Raw genomic sequence first — 21,427 nt, forward strand, 5'->3', positions numbered from 1 at the left:
GTTCCAATATCTCAGGGGCTGCCACAAAGAAGAGGGAGTCAAGCTATTCTCCAAAGCGCCTGAAGGCAGGACAAGAAGCAACGGATGGAAACTAATCAAGGAGAGAAGCAACCTAGAACTAAGGAGAAACTTCCTGACAGTTAGAACAATTAACCAGTGGAACAACCTGCCTCCAGAAGCGGTGAATGCTCCAACACTGCAGGTTTTTAAGAAGAGACTGGACAGCCATTTGTCCGAAATGGTGTAGGGTTTCCTGCCTGAGCAGGGGGTTGGACTCGATGACCTCCAAAGTCCCTTCTAACTTTAACATTATTATTATTAGAACACATTGATGAACACCAACTAACAGTAAGAAAACATAATGAAAACTCCTTAATTGCACAACACATGGACAGACTTAAGTGGGAAACTGTAAGCAACCTAGATCAAATCAAGTCCAAAAAGGTTAGAGAATTCCTAGAAGCCTAGCAGTCCCGACGAATCAGCCATCAACCAGGCAAATAGAGATAAACAACGTCTACATAATATTCAAAAGAGGCAATCAAAAACTCAATACTAGGAATCAGCTTTGAACTATTGTTTAGCCCAGAAAATATAGATGATGGATGTGAGACAATAAAGCTGATTCTATTAGTAAAGTGTGACGTACTAGGATGAGAAATAGAAAATGTTTATGAAATGAAATAAGAATATCTTTAAGTAAGTAATATGTGTATTCTAGTTGGGTCATGAAACGTCTGCAAGAAAACAACCCAGGTCAGAGAGCACCAAGGACTCCATGGTTGATTGTTACCTGTTGCATCCACCTGATGTTCAGCATGGCAACAAATCTCATTAAAATGTGAGTACAATTTTTGATAGGCTTACTTGCTGAACAGTTCAGTGCGTGTCGAATTGATGGCAAAATCCACACTGCTGATGGCTTCCTGGATGGAGGTGGCTACGAAGGTATCACCGCTCCTTCTGATGTTCGTGGCTTTGTTTTAGCCCCACCCCAGTACGAAAAAGAAAAGAATAAAAGAATAAAAATGTAATTAGTTTAAAGGATTCATTAATAAAGTACAGGGGGTCAAAAAAGTCAAGATGGCAGCCACAATCGTACAATCAAAGCCCCTCCTCTTTTTAGGCACATCATTTACAACATGTGTAAAAAAAAAGGCCGGGACTTCAGTTCCATTGTTGACCACCCTCTTAACGTTTTGACGCTGTCTCCCTGGCAGGCTGTTAGGAGTCTCCTTCCTACCTTCCCTTCTATGCAAAAATGAAATAAAATCCATTCTGAAGGAAGAATTTCTCGGTTTCTCTTACCGATGATGGTTAGCTGCATGGCGCTGGTTGTAAACCCAGAGCTACTCCTGGCTATACATTCGTATCTTCCTTGATCTGCCAGTCCCAAATCTCGGATGGATAAAGTGCCTTCCTGGCTGATGTGGAACTTGCCACTCTCTGTGATCTGAATCCTGTCCTGGTACAGAAAAAGGAAAGAATCTGGAACGTGAATAGAATTCTCTCTGGCGGGAAGACCACAGTCGTGTTCACAGTAAACCACCAAGAAGGTCAGCAAAAAAACAAAAGGGTGTCTGCAACTAGAGCCACCACCTTAATTTTTTTAAAAATTGCATTATAGGACTACCTATATTGTAAATACAGGTAATCCTCAACTTACGATCACAACTCAGCCCAAAATTTCTCTGGCTAAGCCAGACACTTATTAAAGTGAGTTTTGTCCCATTTTACGACCTTTCTTGCCGCAGTTGTTAAGTGAATCACTGCAGTTGTTAAGTTAGACACACAGTTGTTAAGTGAATCTGGCTCCCCCCCCTTGACTTTGCTTGCCAGAAGGTCGCAAAAGGGGATCACATGATCCCGGGACACAGTGACCGTCGTAAATGTGAACCAGTTGCCAAGTGCCCAAATTTTGAACACGTGACCAGGGGGATGCTGCAATGGTTGTCAGTGTGAAAATGGTCATAAGTCACTTTTTTCAGTGCTGTTCTAACTTTGAAAAGTCATTAAATGAACTGATTGATGTTAAGACTCTACAAAGAGTGCAGAGAAGAGCAACAAAGATGATCAGGGGACTGGAGGCTAAAACATATAAGGAACAGTTGCTGGAATTGGGTATGTCTAGTTTAACGAAGAGAAGGACGAGGGGTGACATGATAGCAGTCTTCCAATATCTCAGGGGCTGCCCCAAAGAAGAGGGAGTCAAGCTATTCTCTAAAGCAGGGCTTTTCAACCTTTTCACCCATTGTACCACTTTTAGGATATGGCAATATCCGAGTACCACCAGTCGCCTAGCAAGGTGTCAAAAACTTGATGACCAAAAAAAAAAAAAAAAGGAAAAAGTGATAAAGTACAGGTAGTCCTCGACTTACAACAGTTTGCTTAATGACTGTCCGAAGTTACAATGGCACTGAAAAAAGTGCCCCCCAAGCCACAGCCGAGCAAGACACCTGCCTGCCCACCCAGCGGTGCTCTTCCTCCTGTTCGAGGTTTTCATTGTTGTGAGCATTTTTGTTGGGGATTGGCAGCGGGGGTGGGGTGGGGGGTGTTTGGTTTTTATTCCCCCCATCTGCTGGGTGATTGCAGCAGGTTTTGGTCACTTCACATGACCCTGGGACTCTGTGACCGTCATAAATATGGATCAGTTGCCAAGCATCTGAATGTAAATCACAAGACCCTGGAGATGCTGCAACATTCCAGCTGATTGGTGCTTCTTCAGGGCTCAGCAGAAGCACCAGAATCAGCGCCGAGCTCCAGCTGGAGCCTGGCGCTGATCCTGGTGCTTCCACTGAGCCCTGACAGCCCCGAAGCGCCGTTCAGCTGGAAAGCGGCACTGATCCTGGCGCTTCCTCTGAGCCCTGACAGCCCTGCAGCTCCAGCCATCTCTTGCTCAGGCTTGTGTGGTGTTGCCACCAGTTCAGTTCATTCCCCTCCCCCGCTACCACTTTTCTAGGATGGTCGTGTACCACCTGCCAGGTGCCAATGTACCACAGATGGTACCCGTACCACTGGTTGAAAAGCCCTGCTCTAAAGCACCAGAAGGCAGGACAAGAAGCAACGGATGGAAACTAATCAAGGAGAGAAGCAACCTAGAACTAAGGAGAAATTTCCTGACAGTGAGAACAATTAACCAGTGGAACAACCTGCCTCCAGAAGCAGTGAATGCTCCAATACTGGAAGATTTTAAGAAGAGACTGGACAGCCATTTGTCCGAAATGGTATAGGGTTTCCTGCCTGAGCAGGGGGTTGGACTAGATGACCTCCAAGGTCCCTTCCAACTTTATTATTATTATTATTATTATTATTATTATTATTATTATTATTATTATTATTATTATTATTATTATTATTATTATTATTATTATTATTATTATTATATGTTCCGTGTCATTAAACTGAAACAGGGCTGGCACAAAGAAGAGGGGGTCAAATTATTCTCTAAAGCACCAGAGGGCAGGACAAGAAACAATGGTTGGAAACTGACCAGAGAGAGAAGCAACCTGGAATTAAGGAGAAACTTCCTAACAATGAGGACAATTAATCAGTTGAACAGCTTGCCACCAGAAATCGTGGGCACTCCATCACTGGAGGTTTTTAAGTAGACAGTCACACCAGAGATGGTGTAGGTTCTCCTGCTTGAGCAGGGGGCTGGACTAGAAGACCTCCAAGGTCCCTTCCAGCTCTATTTTATTCAAAGCAGCCACCTTAAAACAGCCAGGTCATGCAGCCCTGACAAGCTGGCAATTNGGGGATCATTGCTGCATACTTGACTGCATGACGCCCCATCCGAGAAACGCGCCATGCTGATGGCAGCCACTGTCTGGTCCAAGTCGTGGTCCAGAAACTGCCCCCACTGCATAAGCATGTGAGTGAACTGGTCATCCGGGGTGATGGTCTCCGTGCCAATCAGGGCAGTCGAGACCAAGCGAGGCAGAGGGAGGGGGAGATCCCTGGAATCTTCCACTAAGGAGAAGCCACGGGGGAGGTTGAAGCCATTTTGATAGGCGGGCTTCAGCAGCCGTTGGAAGGCCGTGAGGGATGCGCCCCACATAGGGTGCTGGAGGTTATTGCAAGACCCATCGTGAGTCCGGTACTTCTTGTGGAAACAGAGGTCGGAGCAGTTGGGGGTGCGGCGGTGGGCGGAGCAGCCCGATAAGTTGGCAATCATGTTCAGGTAGTGTGGGGAAACTAGATCGTTGTAGCGATAGCCTGCAAGACAAGATAAAATGTTGGATTGGAGTTAGAATTAGAATCAAAATAGATGAGCTACATTTGTTTGTTTGTTTGTTTGTTTGTTTCCTGCCTTTATTATTTTTACAAATAACTCAAGGTGGTGAGCATGTCTAACACACCTTCCTATTGTCCCCACAAGAACAACCCCGTGAGATGAATTGGGTTGGGAGAGAGGGACTGGGCCCAAATCACCCAACTGGCTTTCATATACCTAAGGCGGGACTAGAACTCACTATCTTCTGGCGATTGGCCCAAAGTCATCCAGCCAGTTTTCATAGCTAAGGCGGGACTTGAACTCACCATCTCTTTGTGATTGGCCCAAAGTCATCCAGCCAGCTTTCATGGCTAAGGCGGGACTAGAACTCACCATCTCCTGGTGATTGGCCCAAAGTCATCCAGCCAGTTTTCATAGCTAAGGCGGGACAAGAACTCACCATCTCCTGGTGATTGGCCCAAAGTCACCCAGCCAGCTTTCACACTTAAGGTGGGACTAGAACTCACCATCTCCTGGTGATTGGCCCAAAGTCATCCAGCCAGTTTTCATGGCTAAGGCGGGACAAGAACTCACCATCTCTTTGTGATTGGCTCAAAGTCATCCAGCCAACTTTATGGCTAAGGCGGGACTTGAACTCACCATCTCTTTGTGATTGGCTCAAAGTCATCCAGCCAGCTTTCATGGCTAAGGTGGGACTAGAACTCACTATCTTCTGATGATTGGCCCAAAGTCATCCAGCCAGCTTTCATGCCTAAGGCAGGACTAGAACTCACAGTCTCCTGGTGATTGACTCAAAGTCACCCAGTCGGCTTTCCTGCCTAAGGCAGGACTAGAACTCACAAGTCTCCTAGTGATTAGCTCAAAGTCATCCAGCCGATTTTCATGGCTAAGGCGGGACTTGAACTCACGGCCTCCCACTTTCTAGTCTTCTACTTTCCTGCAATCTGCTTAACTTTGCTGCCAAACCCAGCATGGTTCCTCCTCTGGGGGGCGGGACACTAATGAAGAGAATTTCTCAGACTCATTTAGAGTGAGATCATGAAGGCAGCGTCTCTTTCAGTCGTTTGGGATGTTTCTTCCCAGCTTCCTTGCCACCTGGGCTCTGTGAGTTTATGAGATGCTACCGTCTTTTTCCCGATGGTTTATGTCTGTTCCAAACCTCAACTTACGACCACAACGGAGCCAAAGTTTCCGTTGCTAAGTGAGACGGTTGTTAAGTAAGCTTTGCCCCATTTTACGACTTTTCGAGCCACAGGTGTTAAATGAATCACTGTAGTTGTTCACTTAGTGACGTGGTTGTTAAGTAAATCTGGCTACCCTATTTACTTTGCTTGCCGGAAGATTGTAAAAGTTGATTATGTGACACTGCAAAAGTCAGTTGCCAAGCATCCAATTTTTGATCACGTGACCAGGGGCACGCTGCGACGGTTGTGTGAAACGTGGTCAGCTGTCACTTTTTTTCCCCTGCCATTGTAACTTCGAACGGTCGCTAAGTGAAAGGTAAGTCAATGACTATCTGTGCTAGGTCTCTAGGTGTTTGGGACACAGCCATTCAATATTAAATTATGTAATTTTATCTTTTTAAAAAATGGCTTTCCAGATTTCATAGTGGGATAATTTAACAGCCTAGGACAGTGATGGCGAACCTTGTAGAGACCGGGTGCCCAAACTGCAACCCAAAACCCACTTATGTATCGTCGGGTGCCGGGTGGGCATGGCCCGTTGGGTGGGTGTGGCCCATTGGGTGGGCGTGGCTGCGGTGGTAACGGCAGACTGGGTGGGACTAAAAAGTTCAATCAATCAATTCCAACTTTGCGAGAACTTTTTTTCCTGCGAGAAGTTGAAATTGATTGAACTTTTTTTTTTTTTGCACACAGCGGTGGAGGCCTAAAGCGAAAAGGTTTTATAAAAGCCAGCTGAAGGCCTAGGACTGGGGCGATGGCACACGTGCCCACAGAGAGGGCTCTGCGTGCCACCTGTGGCACACATGCCATAGGTTCGCCACCATGGGCCTAGGACTTTAGTGGAGGATGCCTAGAATATAGGAAATGCCCAATAAATTTTGCAGGAAGGTCTGGTGCTCCTCCTAACTCCTTAGCAAGAAAAAACTAAATTGTTTTTTTTCAGCAACATATTTTTAAGACTAAAAAAAGCAGGGTCGGTATTTCGTATTATACCCGTTCCGTTCATGTCCACGAATAATCCTTGCTGCACGTGATCCTGAATAAGCTGCAAGGTTCTTTCAAAGATTTCTCCAGCCCGAGCTGTCTCGATGGTGTAGGGGTCCCGCGGATATCGGAAAAGGGCCAGCAGTTCATTCGGTGTTTTGGGTCTCCTGTTTGGGAGGGACAGAATGTGACTCTTTTAGTAGCTCATCGTATCTTGCAAACTTCAATTTCTATATTATAATATTTCCCCCCCAGTTAAATTCCTGACTGGTTGATTGTTACCAACAGAAAAGAATATTTGTATCTCAGTGTTCAACTGTGGGATCCTTGGTGCTCTCTGGACTTGGTTGTTTTCTTGCAGACGTTTCATTACCCAGCTAGGTAACATCATCAGTGCTAGAAGGGGTTGATGTTTGCAGACATAAGAAGGAAAAGAAGGAGAAAGAGAAGGAAAGCAGGTGGAGGAGGAGGACTGTGGTGTCCTTGGTGCTCTCTGAGCTTGGTTATTTGCTTGTAGACATTTCATTACCCAACTAGGTAACATCTTCAGTGCTGGAAGGGACTGTAACAGCCACTATGTAGGAGAGACAGGCAGAAGACTAACAGAATGATGTTGAGACTCTAGAAAGATGTTGAGACTCTAGAAAGAGTACAGAGAAGAGCAACAAAGATGATTAGGGGACTGGAGGCTAAAACATATAAGGAACAGTTGCTGGAATTGGGTATGTCTGGTCTGATAAAGAGAAGGACAAGGGGGGACATGATAGCAGTGTTCCAATATCTCAGGGGCTGCCCCAAAGAAGAGGGAGCGCCTGAAGGCAGGACAAGAAGCAACGGATGGAAACTAAGCAAGGAGAGGAACAACCTAGAACTAAGGAGAAACCTCCTGACAGTTAGAACAATTAACCAGTGGAACAACCTGCCTCCAGAAGCGGTGAATGCTCCAACACTGCAGGTTTTTAAGAAGAGACTGGACAGCCATTTGTCCGAAATGGTGTAGGGTTTCCTGCCTGAGCAGGGGGTTGGACTCGATGACCTCCAAGGTCCCTTCCAACTTTAACATTATTATTATTAGAACACATTGATGAACACCAACTAACAGTAAGAAAACATGATGAAAACTCCTTAATTGCACAACACATGGACAGACTTAAGTGGGAAACTGTAAGCAACCTAGATCAAATCAAGTCCAAAAAGGTTAGAGAATTCCTAGAAGCCTAGCAGTCCCGACGAATCAGCCATCAACCAGGCAAATAGAGATAAACAACGTCTACATAATATTCAAAAGAGGCAATCAAAAACTCAATACTAGGAATCAGCTTTGAACTATTGTTTAGCCCAGAAAATATAGATGATGGATGTGAGACAATAAAGCTGACTCTATTAGTAAAGTGTGACGTACTAGGATGAGAAATAGAAAATGTTTATGAAATGAAATAAGAATATATTTAAGTAAGTAATATGTGTATTCTAGTTGGGTCATGAAACGTCTGCAAGAAAACAACCCAGGTCAGAGAGCACCAAGGACTCCATGGTTGATTGTTACCTGTTGCATCCACCTGATGTTCAGCATGGCAACAAATCTCATTAAAATGTGAATACAATTTTTGATAGGCTTACTTGCTGAACAGTTCAGTGCGTGTCGAATTGATGGCAAAATCCACACTGCTGATGGCTTCCTGGATGGAGGTGGCTACGAAGGTATCACCGCTCCTTCTGATGTTCGTGGCTTTGTTTTAGCCCCACCCAAGTACGAAAAAGAAAAGAATAAAAGAATAAAAACGTAATTAGTTTAAAGGATTCATTAATAAAGTACAGGGGGTCAAAAAAGTCAAGATGGCAGCCACAATCGTACAATCAAAGCCCCTCCTCTTTTTAGGCACATTATTTACAACATGTGTAAAAAAAAGCCGGGACCTTCCCTTCTATGCAAAAATGAAATAAAATCCATTCTGAAGGAAGAATTTCTCGGTTTCTCTTACCGATGATGGTTAGCTGCATGGCGCTGGTTGTAAACCCAGAGGTACTCCTGGCTATACATTCGTATCTTCCTTGATCTGCCAGTCCCAAATCTCGGATGGATAAAGTGCCTTCCTGGCTGATGTGGAACTTGCCACTCTCTGTGATCTGAATCCTGTCCTGATGCAGAAAAAGGAAAGAATCTGGAGCGTGAATAGAATTCTCTCTGGCGGGGAGACCACAATCATGTTCACAGTAAACCACCAAGAAGGTCAGCAAAAAAACAAGAGGGTGTCTGCAACTAGAGCCACCGCCTTATTTTTTTGAAAAATTGCATATAGGACTATCTATATTGTAAATACAGGTAATCCTCGACTTACGATCACAGCTCAGCCCAAAATTTCTCTGGCTAAGCCAGACACTTATTAAAGTGAGTTTTGTCCCATTTTACGACTTTTCTTGCCTCAGTTGTTAAGTGAATCGCTGCAGTTGTTAAGTTAGACACACGGTTGTTAAGTGAATCTGGCTCCCCCCCCCTTGACTTTGCTCGTCAGAAGGTCACAAAAGGGGATTGCGTGACCCTGGGACACTGCGACCGTCATAAATATGAACCAGTTGCCAAACGTCTGAATTCTGATGCTGCAATGGTTGTCAGTGTGAAAATGGTCATAAGTCACATTTTTCAGTGCTGTTCTAACTTTGAACAGTCATTAACTGAACTGATTGATGTTAAGACTCTACAAAGAGTGCAGAGAAGAGCAACAAAGATGATTAGGGGACTGGAGGCTAAAACATATAAGGAACGGTTGCTGGAACTGGGTATGTCTAGTTTAATGAAGAGAAGGACGAGGGGGGACATGATAGCAGTGTTCCAATATCTCAGGGGCTGCCACAAAGAAGAGGGAGTCAAGCTCTTCTCCAAATCACCAGAAGGTAGGACAAGAAGCAACGGGTGGAAACTAATCAAGGAGAGAAGCAACCTAGAACTAAGGAGAAATTTTCTGACAGTGAGAACAATTAACCAGTGGAACAACCGGCCTCCAGAAGCGGTGAATGCTCCAACACTGGAAGTTTTTAAGAAGAAACTGGACAGCCATTTGTCTGAAATGGTATAGGGTTTCCTGCCTGAGCAGGGGGTTGGACTAGATGACCTCCAAGGTCCCTTCCAACTTTATCATTATTATTATTATTATTATTATTATTATTATTATTATTATTATTATTATTATTATTATNGAACAGCTTGCCACCAGAAATCGTGGGCACTCCATCACTGGAGGTTTTTAAGTAGACAGTCACACCAGAGATGGTGTAGGTTCTCCTGCTTGAGCAGGGGGCTGGACTAGAAGACCTCCAAGGTCCCTTCCAGCTCTATTTTATTCAAAGCAGCCACCTTAAAACAGCCAGGTCATGCAGCCCTGACAAGCTGGCAATTGTGTTTTCTGGATGTGACCACTAGATGTCACCAAAGGCATTGTAACATTCAAGAAGCCCCCAAATACTTCTCTTTTTATCAGAGTTTCTCAACCTCAACAGCTGTAAGATGTGTGGACTTCAGCTCCCAGAATTCCCCAGCCCGTTTTTCTGAAGGCACCGGGAGAATGTGAGTTCTAGTCCCACCTCAGGCATGAATGACTTTGGGCCAATCACAGGAGACTTGTGAGTTCTAGTCCCGCCTCAGGCATGAATGACTTTGGGCCAATCAGAGGAGACTTGTGAGTTCTAGTCCCGCCTCAAGCACAATGACTTTGGGCCAATCCTTCTCCCTCAACCCAACCCACCTCACAGGGTTGTTGTTATTGTTGTTGTGGAGATAATAGAGTGAAGAAGGAGGATCACGGATGTTTGCCGCCTTGAGTTGTTTATAAAAGCAATATAAGGAAGGCGGGATATAAATTAAATAAATGCAATCAAGAGGCAAAGAGAATTTTCGTTCCGCCTTCAAAATAAGGCACCCCATTTCACATCAGTAGCCCACACCCAGTGTCCCCCACCTTTACACAAAAGGCATTCCTGCTTGTAACTAAGTGATAAACCATCAGACCTTCGCCCACGTTATCGTTGGTTGTGGATCCCCGTGGGCGGTACAAGGGATCTCAATGTCTTGCCCGACTTCTGAAATGGTATCTTGAGGTGGATGAAGAAATACAGGCATAACTGTTTAGGAAAGACAAAGGGGTGGGGGGGTGGGGGGGCGAAAGCACGGTATCAGGTTTAGCTAGTGGAATGACTTGCCACCAGAAGTTGCGGGTGCTCCATTACTGGAGGTTTTTTAGGAAGAGATTGGACAGTCGTTTGTCTGAAACGGTGTAGGTCCGTGGTGGCGAACCCGTGGCACGCGTGCCACAGGTGGCACGCAGAGCCCTCTCTGGGCATGCGCGCCGTCGCCCCACTCCTAGGCCTTCAGCTGGGTTTTATAAAATCTTTTCGCTTTAGGCGAAAAGGCATGTGCAAAATAAAAAAAGTTCAATCAATCAATCAATTTCAACTTCTTGCGGGGAAAAAAAAAGATCTCGCAAAGTTGGAATTGATTGATTTGAACTTTTTAGTCCCATCCAGTCTGCCGTTACCACCGCAGCCACGCCCACCCAATGGGCCACACCCACCCGGCACCCGACGATACATAAGTGGGTTTTGGGTTGCAGTTTGGGCCCTCGGTCTCTAAAGGGCTCGCCATCACTGGCGTAGGTTCTCCTGCTTGAGCAGGGGGTTGGACTAGATGACCTCTGAGGTCCCGCCCAACTCTGTTACACCGTATTCTGTACTTCATTGGGGACAGAAATTAAGGGAAGATGTGTCTTCCAGGTGGGTTGGCCCTGAGCGTTGAACTTCAAGCCCTCTGGAGGACACCAGATTTGGGAAGACCTGTTTGAAGGGTGGAAGGAAGTCAACCGGATGGGGAAGACGAGATCGGCAAGAATTTTGTGCGTGCGCTTACCCCGTGGGGTGACCTTGAGGCTCATGGAAAATCTCTGGGCTCCAACTGCATTGATGGCATGGCACTCGTAGTGGCCTTGATCATGAAGGGACACCTGGACCATCTGCAGGGTTCCCGTGGAGAGGACACTGTATCTCCAACTGTTTGGTAATGGACCGCCTGGGAACACGAGGAATGAAAACAGGGTGCTGTTGGAGAAACCCCCCCCACGAACTCTGAACTTCACAAAGGATGGACAAGTCCCAAAGGTGCTTCTTCAAAAGGCAACCGGACCTTGTTTGTCCTGGAAGATGTTTCCCTTCTCATCGAAGAAGCTTCTTCAGTTCTGACAGTCTTCAAGGAAAAACAAAGTCCAGTTGCCTTTTGAAAAAGCACTTTTGGAGCAACCGTGACCTGGATGACCAAGAATCTCCCTAGGCAAGGATGGACAAGCTTTCCTTGGAAACAGGAGTGTTATCTACCCAGTTGGCTCCAGCTGAAGAGAATGGATTGTTAATATAATAATAATAATAATAATAATAATAATAATAATAATAATAATAATAATAATAATAATAATAATAATAATAATGATGATGATGATGATGATGATGATGATGATGATGATGATGATGATAATAATAATAATAATAATAATAATAATAATAATAATAATAATAATAATAATAATAATAATGATAATAATAAATGTTGGAAGGGACCTTGGAGGTCATCTAGTCCAACCCCCTGCTCAGGCAGGAAACCCTACACCATTTCGGACAAATGGCTGTCCAGTCTCTTCTTAAAAACTTCCAGTGTTGGAGCGTTCACCGCTTCTGGAGGCAGGTTGTTCCACTGGTTAATTGTTCTAACTGTCAGAAAATTTCTCCTTAGTTTTAGGTTGCTTCTCTCCTTGATTAGTTTCCCTCCGTTGCTTCTTGTCCTGCCTTCTGGTGCTTTGGAGAAGAGCTTGACTCCCTCTTCTTTGGGGCAGCCCCTGAGATACTGGAACACTGCTATCATGTCCCCCCTCGTCCTTCTCTTCATTAAACTAGACATACCCAATTCCACCAACCGTTCCTTATATGTTTTAGCCTCCAGTCCCCTAATCATCTTTGTTGCTCTTCTCTGCACTCTTCCTAGAGTCTCAACATCTTTTTTATATTGTGGTGATGTAAATGTTTGAGCAGGGGGTTGAACTAGAAGACCTTCAAGGTCCCTTCCAACTCTGTTATTCTGTTACAGTTGCTGAGGTTGAGAAACACAATCTTGGAGGACTCTTTCAGCTCATGTTTCCATGACTCTAAATCCTTACAGAAGATTGCAGTGCCAAGGAAATACCTTCTTTTGTCCAAGATATGATCGGGCGAGGATGTCCATCCGCAGAGCAGGGCAAATCCACATTTTGACCCTCAGTCACGGTCTGATCACTGGGAGCTATTAAAAACCTGGGGGTATCTGCAGGAGGAAAAGAAGGAAAAGAGACATGTGCAAGGTTCGTGGGAATGTGCAACCTTCTGTCCACCAAGCATGAAAGGTTAAATGAAAACCCCAGAGAAAGATTGAGAAGACCAGATTGATTCGGCCGGCAATGTTTCTCAACCTCGGCCATTAGAAGATGCCTGAACAGGGGGTTGGACTAGAAGACTTCCAAGGCCCCTTCCAACTCTGTTACTCTGTTAAAATCAATCTTTACGGGCGACCCCTATTCAATTGGTATTCACTAATGTGGCTAAGAATTGATATTTACTAATACAGCTGAGTTAGATTACTCTTCTCAATTTCATTTCTCCCGGGATATAGGAATTTACCCTTAGGGCAGGGCTTTTCAACCAGTGGTATGGGTACCACTTGTGGTACATTGGCACCTGGCAGGTGGTACGCAACCATCCTATAAAAGCGGGGGAGGGGAATGAGCTGAACCGGTGGCAGCACCGCACAAGCCTGAGCGAGAGACGGCTGGAGCTGCAGGGCTGTCAGGGCTCAGTGGAAGCGCCAGGATCAGCACCAGGCTCCAGCTGGAGCTCGGCGCTGATCCTGGTGCTTCTGCTGAGCCCAGAAGAAGCGCCAATCAGCTGGAATGTTGCCTTATCTCCAGGGTCTTGGGATTTACATTCAGATGCTTGACAACTGATTCATATTTATGACGGTCACAGTGTCCCAGGGTCATGTGAAGTGACCAAAACCTGCTGCAACCACCTAGCAGACGAGGGGAATAAAAACCAAACACCCCACCACCCCACCCCCGCTGCCAATCCTCAACAGAAACGCTCACAACAATGAAAATCTCGGACAGGAGGAAGAGCACCGCCGGGTGGGCAGGAAGGTGCCTTGCTCAGCTGTGGCTTGGGAGCACTTTTTCAGTGCCATTGTAACTTCAAACAATCACTAAGTGAACTGTTGTAAGTTGAGGACTACCTGTACTTTATCACCTTTTTCCTTTTTTTTTTTTGGTCATCAAGTTTTTGACACCTTGCTAGGCGACTGATGGTACTCGGATACTGCCATATCCTAAAAGTGATACAATGGATGAAAAGGTTGAAAAGCCCTGCCTTAGGGTACAATAAGATACAGTTCCAAGTTTCAAGATGTTTGGACTTCAATTCCCAGAATTGTCCAGCCAGCCATGCTGGCTGGGGAATTTGGGAATTGAAGTCCACACATCTTCTAATGGCTGAGGTTGAGAAACATTTAACTATACACAAAAATCTAGCAAGAGGAAGTATCCTTGTTGAGGTAAGTATCAGAGAGACTCAGGATGTGGGTTGCATCCACACAATCAAAGATCCATTCCTTTTATACATGCAGGCTGTTTGATGTCCTAATCCTGGCCACATTCTTGATTTTTTTCAACTTCCTCTAGTCTAGCATCACCCTTGTTCTCTATGACAATCCTGCCTGTTGTATTGACCTTTCTTTTGAAAAGAAATGAGATGTGTTACTCATTGAATCTTTAAACTACCTATTAGGTCATGGATGGACAAGACGTGGAACAAATTCACTGCTGTTCTTTGTCACCGTTCAATATTTGAATCTTTCTTTTTTGATAAAAAGCCCAGGAAGAAGGTTTTTTTATTTTAAATGATTTCAGGGCAGGGTTTATTTTATACACAAGCTAGATTTTTAGGATCCTCTTTCTCCTCCTTCTATCTCTTTTGCAAATTCTGATGCTGTTTTTGTAAGTTAAGTCGTGTCCAACCCATCGCGACCCCATGGACAACGTTCCTCCAGGCCTTCCTGTCCTCTACCATCTTCTGGAGTCCATTGAAGCTCACGCCTCCTGCTTCAGTGACTCCATCCAGCCACCTCCTTCTCTGTCGTCCCCTTCTTCTCTTGCCCTCCATCTTTCTCAGCATTAGGCTCTTCTCCAGTGAGTCCTTCCTTCTCATTAGGTGGCCAAAGTACTTGAGTTTCAACTTCAGGATCTGGCCTTCTAAAGAGCAGTCAGGGTTGATCTCCTCTAGGACTGACCGGTTGGATCGCCTTGCAGTCTAGGGGACTCGCAGGAGTCTTCTCCAGCACCAGAGTTCAAAGGCCTCAATTCTTTGGCACTCAGCCTTTCTTATGGTCCAACTTTCACAGCCATACATTTCAACTGGGAAAACCATGGCCTTGATGCCGTATCATTTTGTTAATGGATTGCACTTGAATGTGTCTTTTTAAATTTCACTTAGTCTGCTGCACCAAGTGAAATCAATATAAAAAGTACTGTATAAGGAAATAAGTACAGGTAATCCTTGACTTACAACTATTCATTTAGAAACCATCCAAAGTTACAGTGGCATGGAAAAACATGACTTAACAACTGGTCCTCGCACTTACAACTTGCAGCATCCCCATGTGATCAAACTCCAGGCAATTGGCAAACAACGTATATTTACAAATAGTTGCAGGTGTCCCAGGGTCATGTGATCACCGTTTATGACTTCCCAGTCAGCTTCTGACAAGCAAAGTTAATAGGGAGAAGCAAGATTTGTTTAACAACCATTTGATTCACTTAACAACTGCAGTGATTCATTTAAGAACCAGGACCAAAAAAAAAAAAGATTATAAAATTGGGTGCAACTGGCTAAACAACTGTCTTCCTAATGTCATAAATCGAGGACTGCTTGTAGAATCGACAAATGAACTACGCAAATAAAGCTAGTTTACATCTTAGCTCTGCTACTTTTCAAGTTAATCTTTTATTTTTCATGTTGAACTACGCTTAAGTGAGATGGTTGTTCCGTGAATTTTGCCCCATTTTACGAGCTTTCGTGCCACAGTTATTAGGTGAACCCCTGCAGGTTGTTAAGTGAGTCACGAAGTTGTTAAGTGAATCCAGCTTCCCCATTGCCTTTGTTTGTCTGAAGGTCGCAGAAGGGGATCACATGACCCCCGGACACTGCAACCGTCATAAATATGAGTCGGTTCCCAAGCGTATGATTTTTTTTTTTTTAAACAGATTTTATTGGTTTAAATTTTATTGGTTTTACATTTGAGTGCTTGGAAATTTGAATACCATGGATGTTAAAGGTACATTGGAATATTGTAATTAAAAATGAAAAAGTAACTAAACCTTAAAAACAGGATATGGCTATCTGTAAGCAAAAAATATATTGATAAATGTTTTAATTGAATTTGTCATGGTTAGAAACTTACTAATTTAAGTATGATACATTGAAGGTTAAGGGAAATAGAGAAGGATTTTTTGATAATGCAACAAGCAACGGGTGGAAACTAAGCAAGGAGAGAAGCAACCTAGAACTAAGGAGAAACTTCCTGACAGTGAGAACAATTAACCAGTGGAACAACCTGCCTCCAGAAGTGGTGAATGCTCCAACACTGGAAGTTTTTAAGAAGAGACTGGACAGCCATTGGTCCGAAATGGTATAGGGTTTCCTGCCTCAGCAGGGGGTTGGACTAGATGACCTCCAAGTCCCTTCCAACTTTATTATTATTACTATCATCATCATCATCATCATCATCATCATCATCATCATCATCATCATCATTATTATTATTATCATTATTATTATTATTATTATTATTATTATTATTATTATTATATGTACTAGAGACTTTGTTATTGAACTATTGACTGCCCAGTCACCACGCTGCTTCCCAAGCGTATGAATTTTGATCACGTGACACGGAGGAGGCTGCAATGATCGTAAGTGTGAAAAACGGGCGCGTCACTTTTTTCCAGTGTCTTTGTAATTTTGAACGGTCACTAAACAAGGTCTGCCTATACCCGACTTTCGTCTAATTTGCCGCCTGACTAAGTCTGGCTGTTCATATTCTCACAGCTACCTTGCACAATGATATTTGCTGTGGCCATAATAGATCCTTCCCGGTTCGTGGCCTTGCAGCTGTATTTGCCTTCATCCGACAAAGTGGCATTTTGAATGTAGAGGCCACCGGAGTTGGTGATGGTGAAGCGTGGATTTGGGGGCAGCGGCGACCCTGAGCTCAGCATCCAGACAACGCGAGGTGGGGGGTGTCCTGACACCCCACATTCCAGAGTCACACTTTCCCCCACCAGGACTTCTGTGTTCTGGGGATGGATGACAAATGTAGGCTGGGCTGAAAACAAAAAAAGACAGAGAAGCGCTTAAGACCATTTCAGAATATTCCAACTCAATATAGAACAGGGGTCTTCGAACTTGGCCCTTTTATGACTCGTGGACTTCAACTCCCAGAATTCCTGAGCCAGCCGTGCTGAGGAGAAATGGAGAGGTTTCCAAGCTGAGCCATGCTGGCTGAGGAATTCTGGGAGTCGAAGTCCACGAGTCATGAGGGAGCCATATTTTCCCCAGGCTGGCTCAGGAATTCTGGGAGTTGAAGTCCACGAGTCATAAAAGGGCCAAGTTTGAAGACCCCTGATATAGAACATAGAATAGTAGAATTGGAAGGGATCTCTGGAGGTCCTCTAGTCCAACCCCCTGCTGAAGCAGGAGAACCGACACCAGGGATTCTCAGCCTTTTCTTCACCAGGGACCCCCTTTAACTACCTTTTGTGGGCCCGGATCCCCAAAACTTAACTCAAGATTTAAATGATAACATTTCTTCAAGCCTCGACAGACCTCCTGTGATGACATTGCAGGTCCCCCCCCCAGGGGTCTGCGGGCCACAGATTGAGAACTACTGTCCTATACCATTCCATACAAATGGCTGTCCAGTCTCTTCATGAAAACCTCAAGCAGTGGATCACCCACAACTTCTGGAGGCAAGCTGTTACATTGATTAATTGTTCTCACGGTCAGGAAATTTCTCCTTAATTCTAGGTTGAATCTCCCTTTGATAAGTTTCCATGCATTGCTTCTTCTCCTGCCTTCAGGTGGTTTGGAGAATAGGCTGACCCCCTCCTCTTTGTGACAGCCATGAAATATTGGAAGACTGCTATCATGTCACCCTAATCCTTCTCTTTGATAGGCTAGACCCGGGGTAGGCAACCTTTTATGACTCGTGGACTTCAACTCCCAGAATTCCTGAGCCAGCATGGCTCAGCTTGGAAACCCCTCCCTTTCCCCTCAGCGTGGCTGGCTCAGGAATTCTGGGAGTTGAAGTCCACGAGTCATAAAAGAGCCAAAGTTGCGTACCCCTGGGCTAGACATACCTAGCTCCTTCAATTGTTTATTGTACGATTTAGCCTCTAGACCCCTAATTTGTTGCTCTTCTCTGCACTCTTTCTAGAGTCTCAACATCTTTTTTACATCGTGGTGACCAAAACTGGATGCCGCATTCCAAGTGTGGCCTTACCAAGGCATTGTAAAGTGGTATTAATACTTCACATGATCTTGATTCTATCCCTCTGTTAATGCAGCCCAGCACTTTGTTGGCTTTTTTGGCAGCTGCAGCACACTGCTGGCTCATATTTAAGTGATTGTCCACTAGGACACTGAGATCCCTCTCACAGTGGCTGCTGTTGAACCAGGGGTCACCTATTCTATACCTGTGCATTTGGTTTTCCTTGTCTGAAAATGAAGTGAAAACCATACTATTAAACCATAGTGTTTTATTAGAGTGCCAGTTTGGTGTGGGAGATGGTGAGTTCTAGTCCCGCTTTGGGCATGGAGCCAACTGGATGACTTTGGGCCAGTCCCTCTCTCTCAGACTTAGAATAACAGAGTTGGAAGGGACCTTGGAGGTCTTCTAGTCCAACCCCTTGCTCTTAAATGCCAACTTGTAGGAAATAGTGGATCTTTAATAGAAGAGGACCGAACTGGTGTGTCCATACTGAGGGGTCAAAATAGCTAAGGAGGCAGTCACAAATTACGTAATCAAAGCCATTGCCCCTTTTCAAAAATGTGTCATTAATTGATTTGATGGTGCAGTTGTGGTTTCCCTCTTGACTTTGTTAACCAGCCCTCATGGATGAGCCTGAGACAAAGTTCTTGAGATGTTTCTCCTTACCACAATTCTCCTTGCCACATCATTCACTTACTCAAAACCCTTTTGGTTTTTTACTTGTTTGCATTTTATGGGATGGCAAAGCTCACCCATAGCAATGGTGAGTTTGCAAACTTTCCCAAATTGGCCCGGCTTCTTCAGCCAATACAGGTAAGACAGGTGAGATGCTACTACCAGATTTCATGGCCCCATCCTAAAATCAGCCTGAAGAGATTGTCTGGTTCTTATAGACCTAGGGACAAGATCTTCATTTATTTGAAGGACATTACAAGGCGTGCCGAAGTAGCGTAGGGCAACTTCATGGGTCTTTGCTTCGCCCACAATGTTCTTGGCCAGGCACTGATAGATTCCCTTGTCGGATTCTTTAGTGTCTTGGATCATCAGTGTGCCATCTTGTAGAAGGTTCAGCCGTCCATCATCCTTCATGTCAATCTCGTTGCTGCAATAAAAAAAGAAAGATGGCCGCCAGCTTCATTCCTCCTTTGATCTAGAGAAGGATTGGACTACAAGTAGTGTTACCTCCAGACAACAATCCAGACTATCTATGGCAGGAGTCCCCAATCCCCAGTCTGTGGACTGGTACCGGGCCGCAGCATGCCAGCAACCGGTCCACACAAACAACCAAAGCCCAATCCGTGAGATGCAGGCAGCACACAAAACCACGCACCCTCCAGGCTGCGGAAAACCCTCTTTCTACGGAACCGGTCCCTGGTGCCCCAAAGGTTGGGGACCTCTGATCTATGGGATGCTGAGATGGAGAAAGTGGTACTCAGTGCTTTTTTTCTAAAAAAAAAAAAAAGGTGCTGGAACTCACACACGTCATACAATCCGCCTTGCCTACCCTACAAGGTTCCATCCCAACAAGGTGCCGGAACTCCATTCTGGGCGTTCTATGAGAAAAAAAACCCCTGGTGATACTATCAACTTATCCAACCCAGTGGTGGGATTCAGCAAGTTCCCACCACTTCAGCAGAACCGGTAGCTAATTTTTTGTTGCCCAGGCCCAGAACGGACTTCCGGAAGTGGCATCCACGCAGAGAACCGGTTGTTCCCCTATTTGAATCCCACCACTGATTCACTGGAGAAGAGCCTAATGCTGGGAAAGATTGAGAGCAATAGAAAAAGGGGGTGACAGAGAATGAGGTGGCTGGATGGAGTCACTGAAGCAGTAGGCGTGAGCTTAAAGGGACTCCAGAAGATGGTAGAGAACAGGAAGGCCTGGAGGAACGTTGTCCATGGGGTTGCGAGGGGTTGGACACGACTTCGCAACTAACAAGAACAAGATCTGACCATTCCTTTGGTATTGTCTCTTTGACCCATCTCCCAAGGTCTCTCCAACACACCATTACAGAATGGCATGTTGCTTCTGCCATCTTGCCTTCTTTGACACCTCTTCATTAGATACCACCAGGTTTCCCCTTATGCTTCAACATAGTCTCCTCTCACAATCAATCTTACTTACTTGTTGTGAAGCCAGATAATCTTAGGTTTCGGATTCCCCTCTGCCCGGCAGATGAAATAGACGGTGTTGCCCACAGTAACATCGGCATCTTGTGGCTCAGTTGTGATACGAGGGCTCTCTGAAACAAGACAGATGGAAGGTGAGCCTTTAAAGGCTGAAGAATGTCATATACGACTTTGGTGTTTCAATGAATGTTCTTAAATGTCCCCCTAATTCACTGAACTATAAGGAGGAAGAGAGGGCAACTCCATTCAACTTACTGTCAACTCTACAATGAACCTGGCTGAAGCCATCTTGCTCGTTCTAGGTCAGTGATGGCGAACCTTTTAGAGACCGAGTGCCCAAACTGCAACCCAAAACCCACTGATGCATCGTCGAGTGCCAGGTGGGTATGGCCCATTGGCTGGGTGTGGCCAATTGGGTGGGCATGGCCCATTGGGTGGGCCTGGCCCACTGGGTGGGCATGCCTGTGGTTGTAATGGCAGACTGGGTGGGACTAAAAAGTTCAATCAATCAATTCCAACTTTGCAAGATCTTTTTTTTCCCGCGAGAAGTTGAAATTGACTGATTGAACCTTTTTTTTTTTTTGCACACAGCGGCGGAGGCCTAAAGTAAAAAGGTTTTATAAAACCCAGCTGAAGGCCTAGGACTGGGGCGACGGTGCGCATGCCCACAGAGAGGGCTCTGAGTGCCGCCTCTGGCACCCATGCCATAGGTTCGCCACCACTGTTCTAGGTTGCCAGAAGAAAGGGAGGGGTGCAGAGTATTTGTGCTAGTCTAAACAATTCTGGCTCCGGTGGGAACCAAGGTGATTCTGTCAGAGGATTGGGCGTTTTGTTAGAAAGCCCGCCAAATTATTCTATCAGGGAACATAACTGATTGCATAGTGCTGGGGTAGGAAGTTTGACTTTGCAATAGTGTTACTCTTGGGTGAGAATTTCAGACTTGGTTTCACTCTTGACCATGCCGATATTTTGTAACCAATAAACATGTGCTTTGAGGAAACCTCTAGCCTCAGAGTTCTGATTTTGTTGGTCTTATCATCGGAACCACGACCCTTGCAAGATTCTGTTATTACAGCCAATCTCAATAAAAATAGTTTTAGCCTATTATGCTGTTGATTTCCCAGTCTGCTCTACCTCCTGGGGCTGACATCAGTCTTGTAAAGGCCATACATTTCCTCTTTGTTGTTGTTGTTAGTTGCGAAGTCGTGTCCGACCCTTCGCGACCCCATGGACAACGTTCCTCCAGGCCTTCCTGTCCTCTACCATCTTCTGGAGTCCATTTAAGCTCAC

General features: G+C 45.1%; 1 protein-coding gene across 1 annotated transcript in view; it reads right to left on the reverse strand.

Annotated features, from left to right (window-relative positions):
• LOC107298772 (peroxidasin homolog) overlaps window positions 1-21,427 on the reverse strand; it is a gene marked incomplete at its 5' end in the record, with an annotated part of 57,346 nt that overhangs the window by 16,028 nt on the left and 19,891 nt on the right. Inside the window, 9 exons of the mRNA XM_029286613.1 lie at window positions 6,412-6,569; window positions 8,023-8,131; window positions 8,385-8,541; window positions 10,406-10,518; window positions 11,300-11,458; window positions 12,620-12,736; window positions 16,571-16,843; window positions 18,940-19,109; window positions 20,133-20,250. Of these exons, the coding sequence (XP_029142446.1) occupies window positions 6,412-6,569; window positions 8,023-8,131; window positions 8,385-8,541; window positions 10,406-10,518; window positions 11,300-11,458; window positions 12,620-12,736; window positions 16,571-16,843; window positions 18,940-19,109; window positions 20,133-20,250 (1,374 nt within the window). The remainder of the gene's footprint in view (window positions 1-6,411; window positions 6,570-8,022; window positions 8,132-8,384; window positions 8,542-10,405; window positions 10,519-11,299; window positions 11,459-12,619; window positions 12,737-16,570; window positions 16,844-18,939; window positions 19,110-20,132; window positions 20,251-21,427) is intronic.

Source organism: Protobothrops mucrosquamatus, unplaced genomic scaffold, assembly GCF_001527695.2.
Source record: "Protobothrops mucrosquamatus isolate PMUCROS unplaced genomic scaffold, P.Mucros_1.0 scaffold4267, whole genome shotgun sequence".
NCBI classification, from domain to species: domain Eukaryota; kingdom Metazoa; phylum Chordata; class Lepidosauria; order Squamata; family Viperidae; genus Protobothrops; species Protobothrops mucrosquamatus.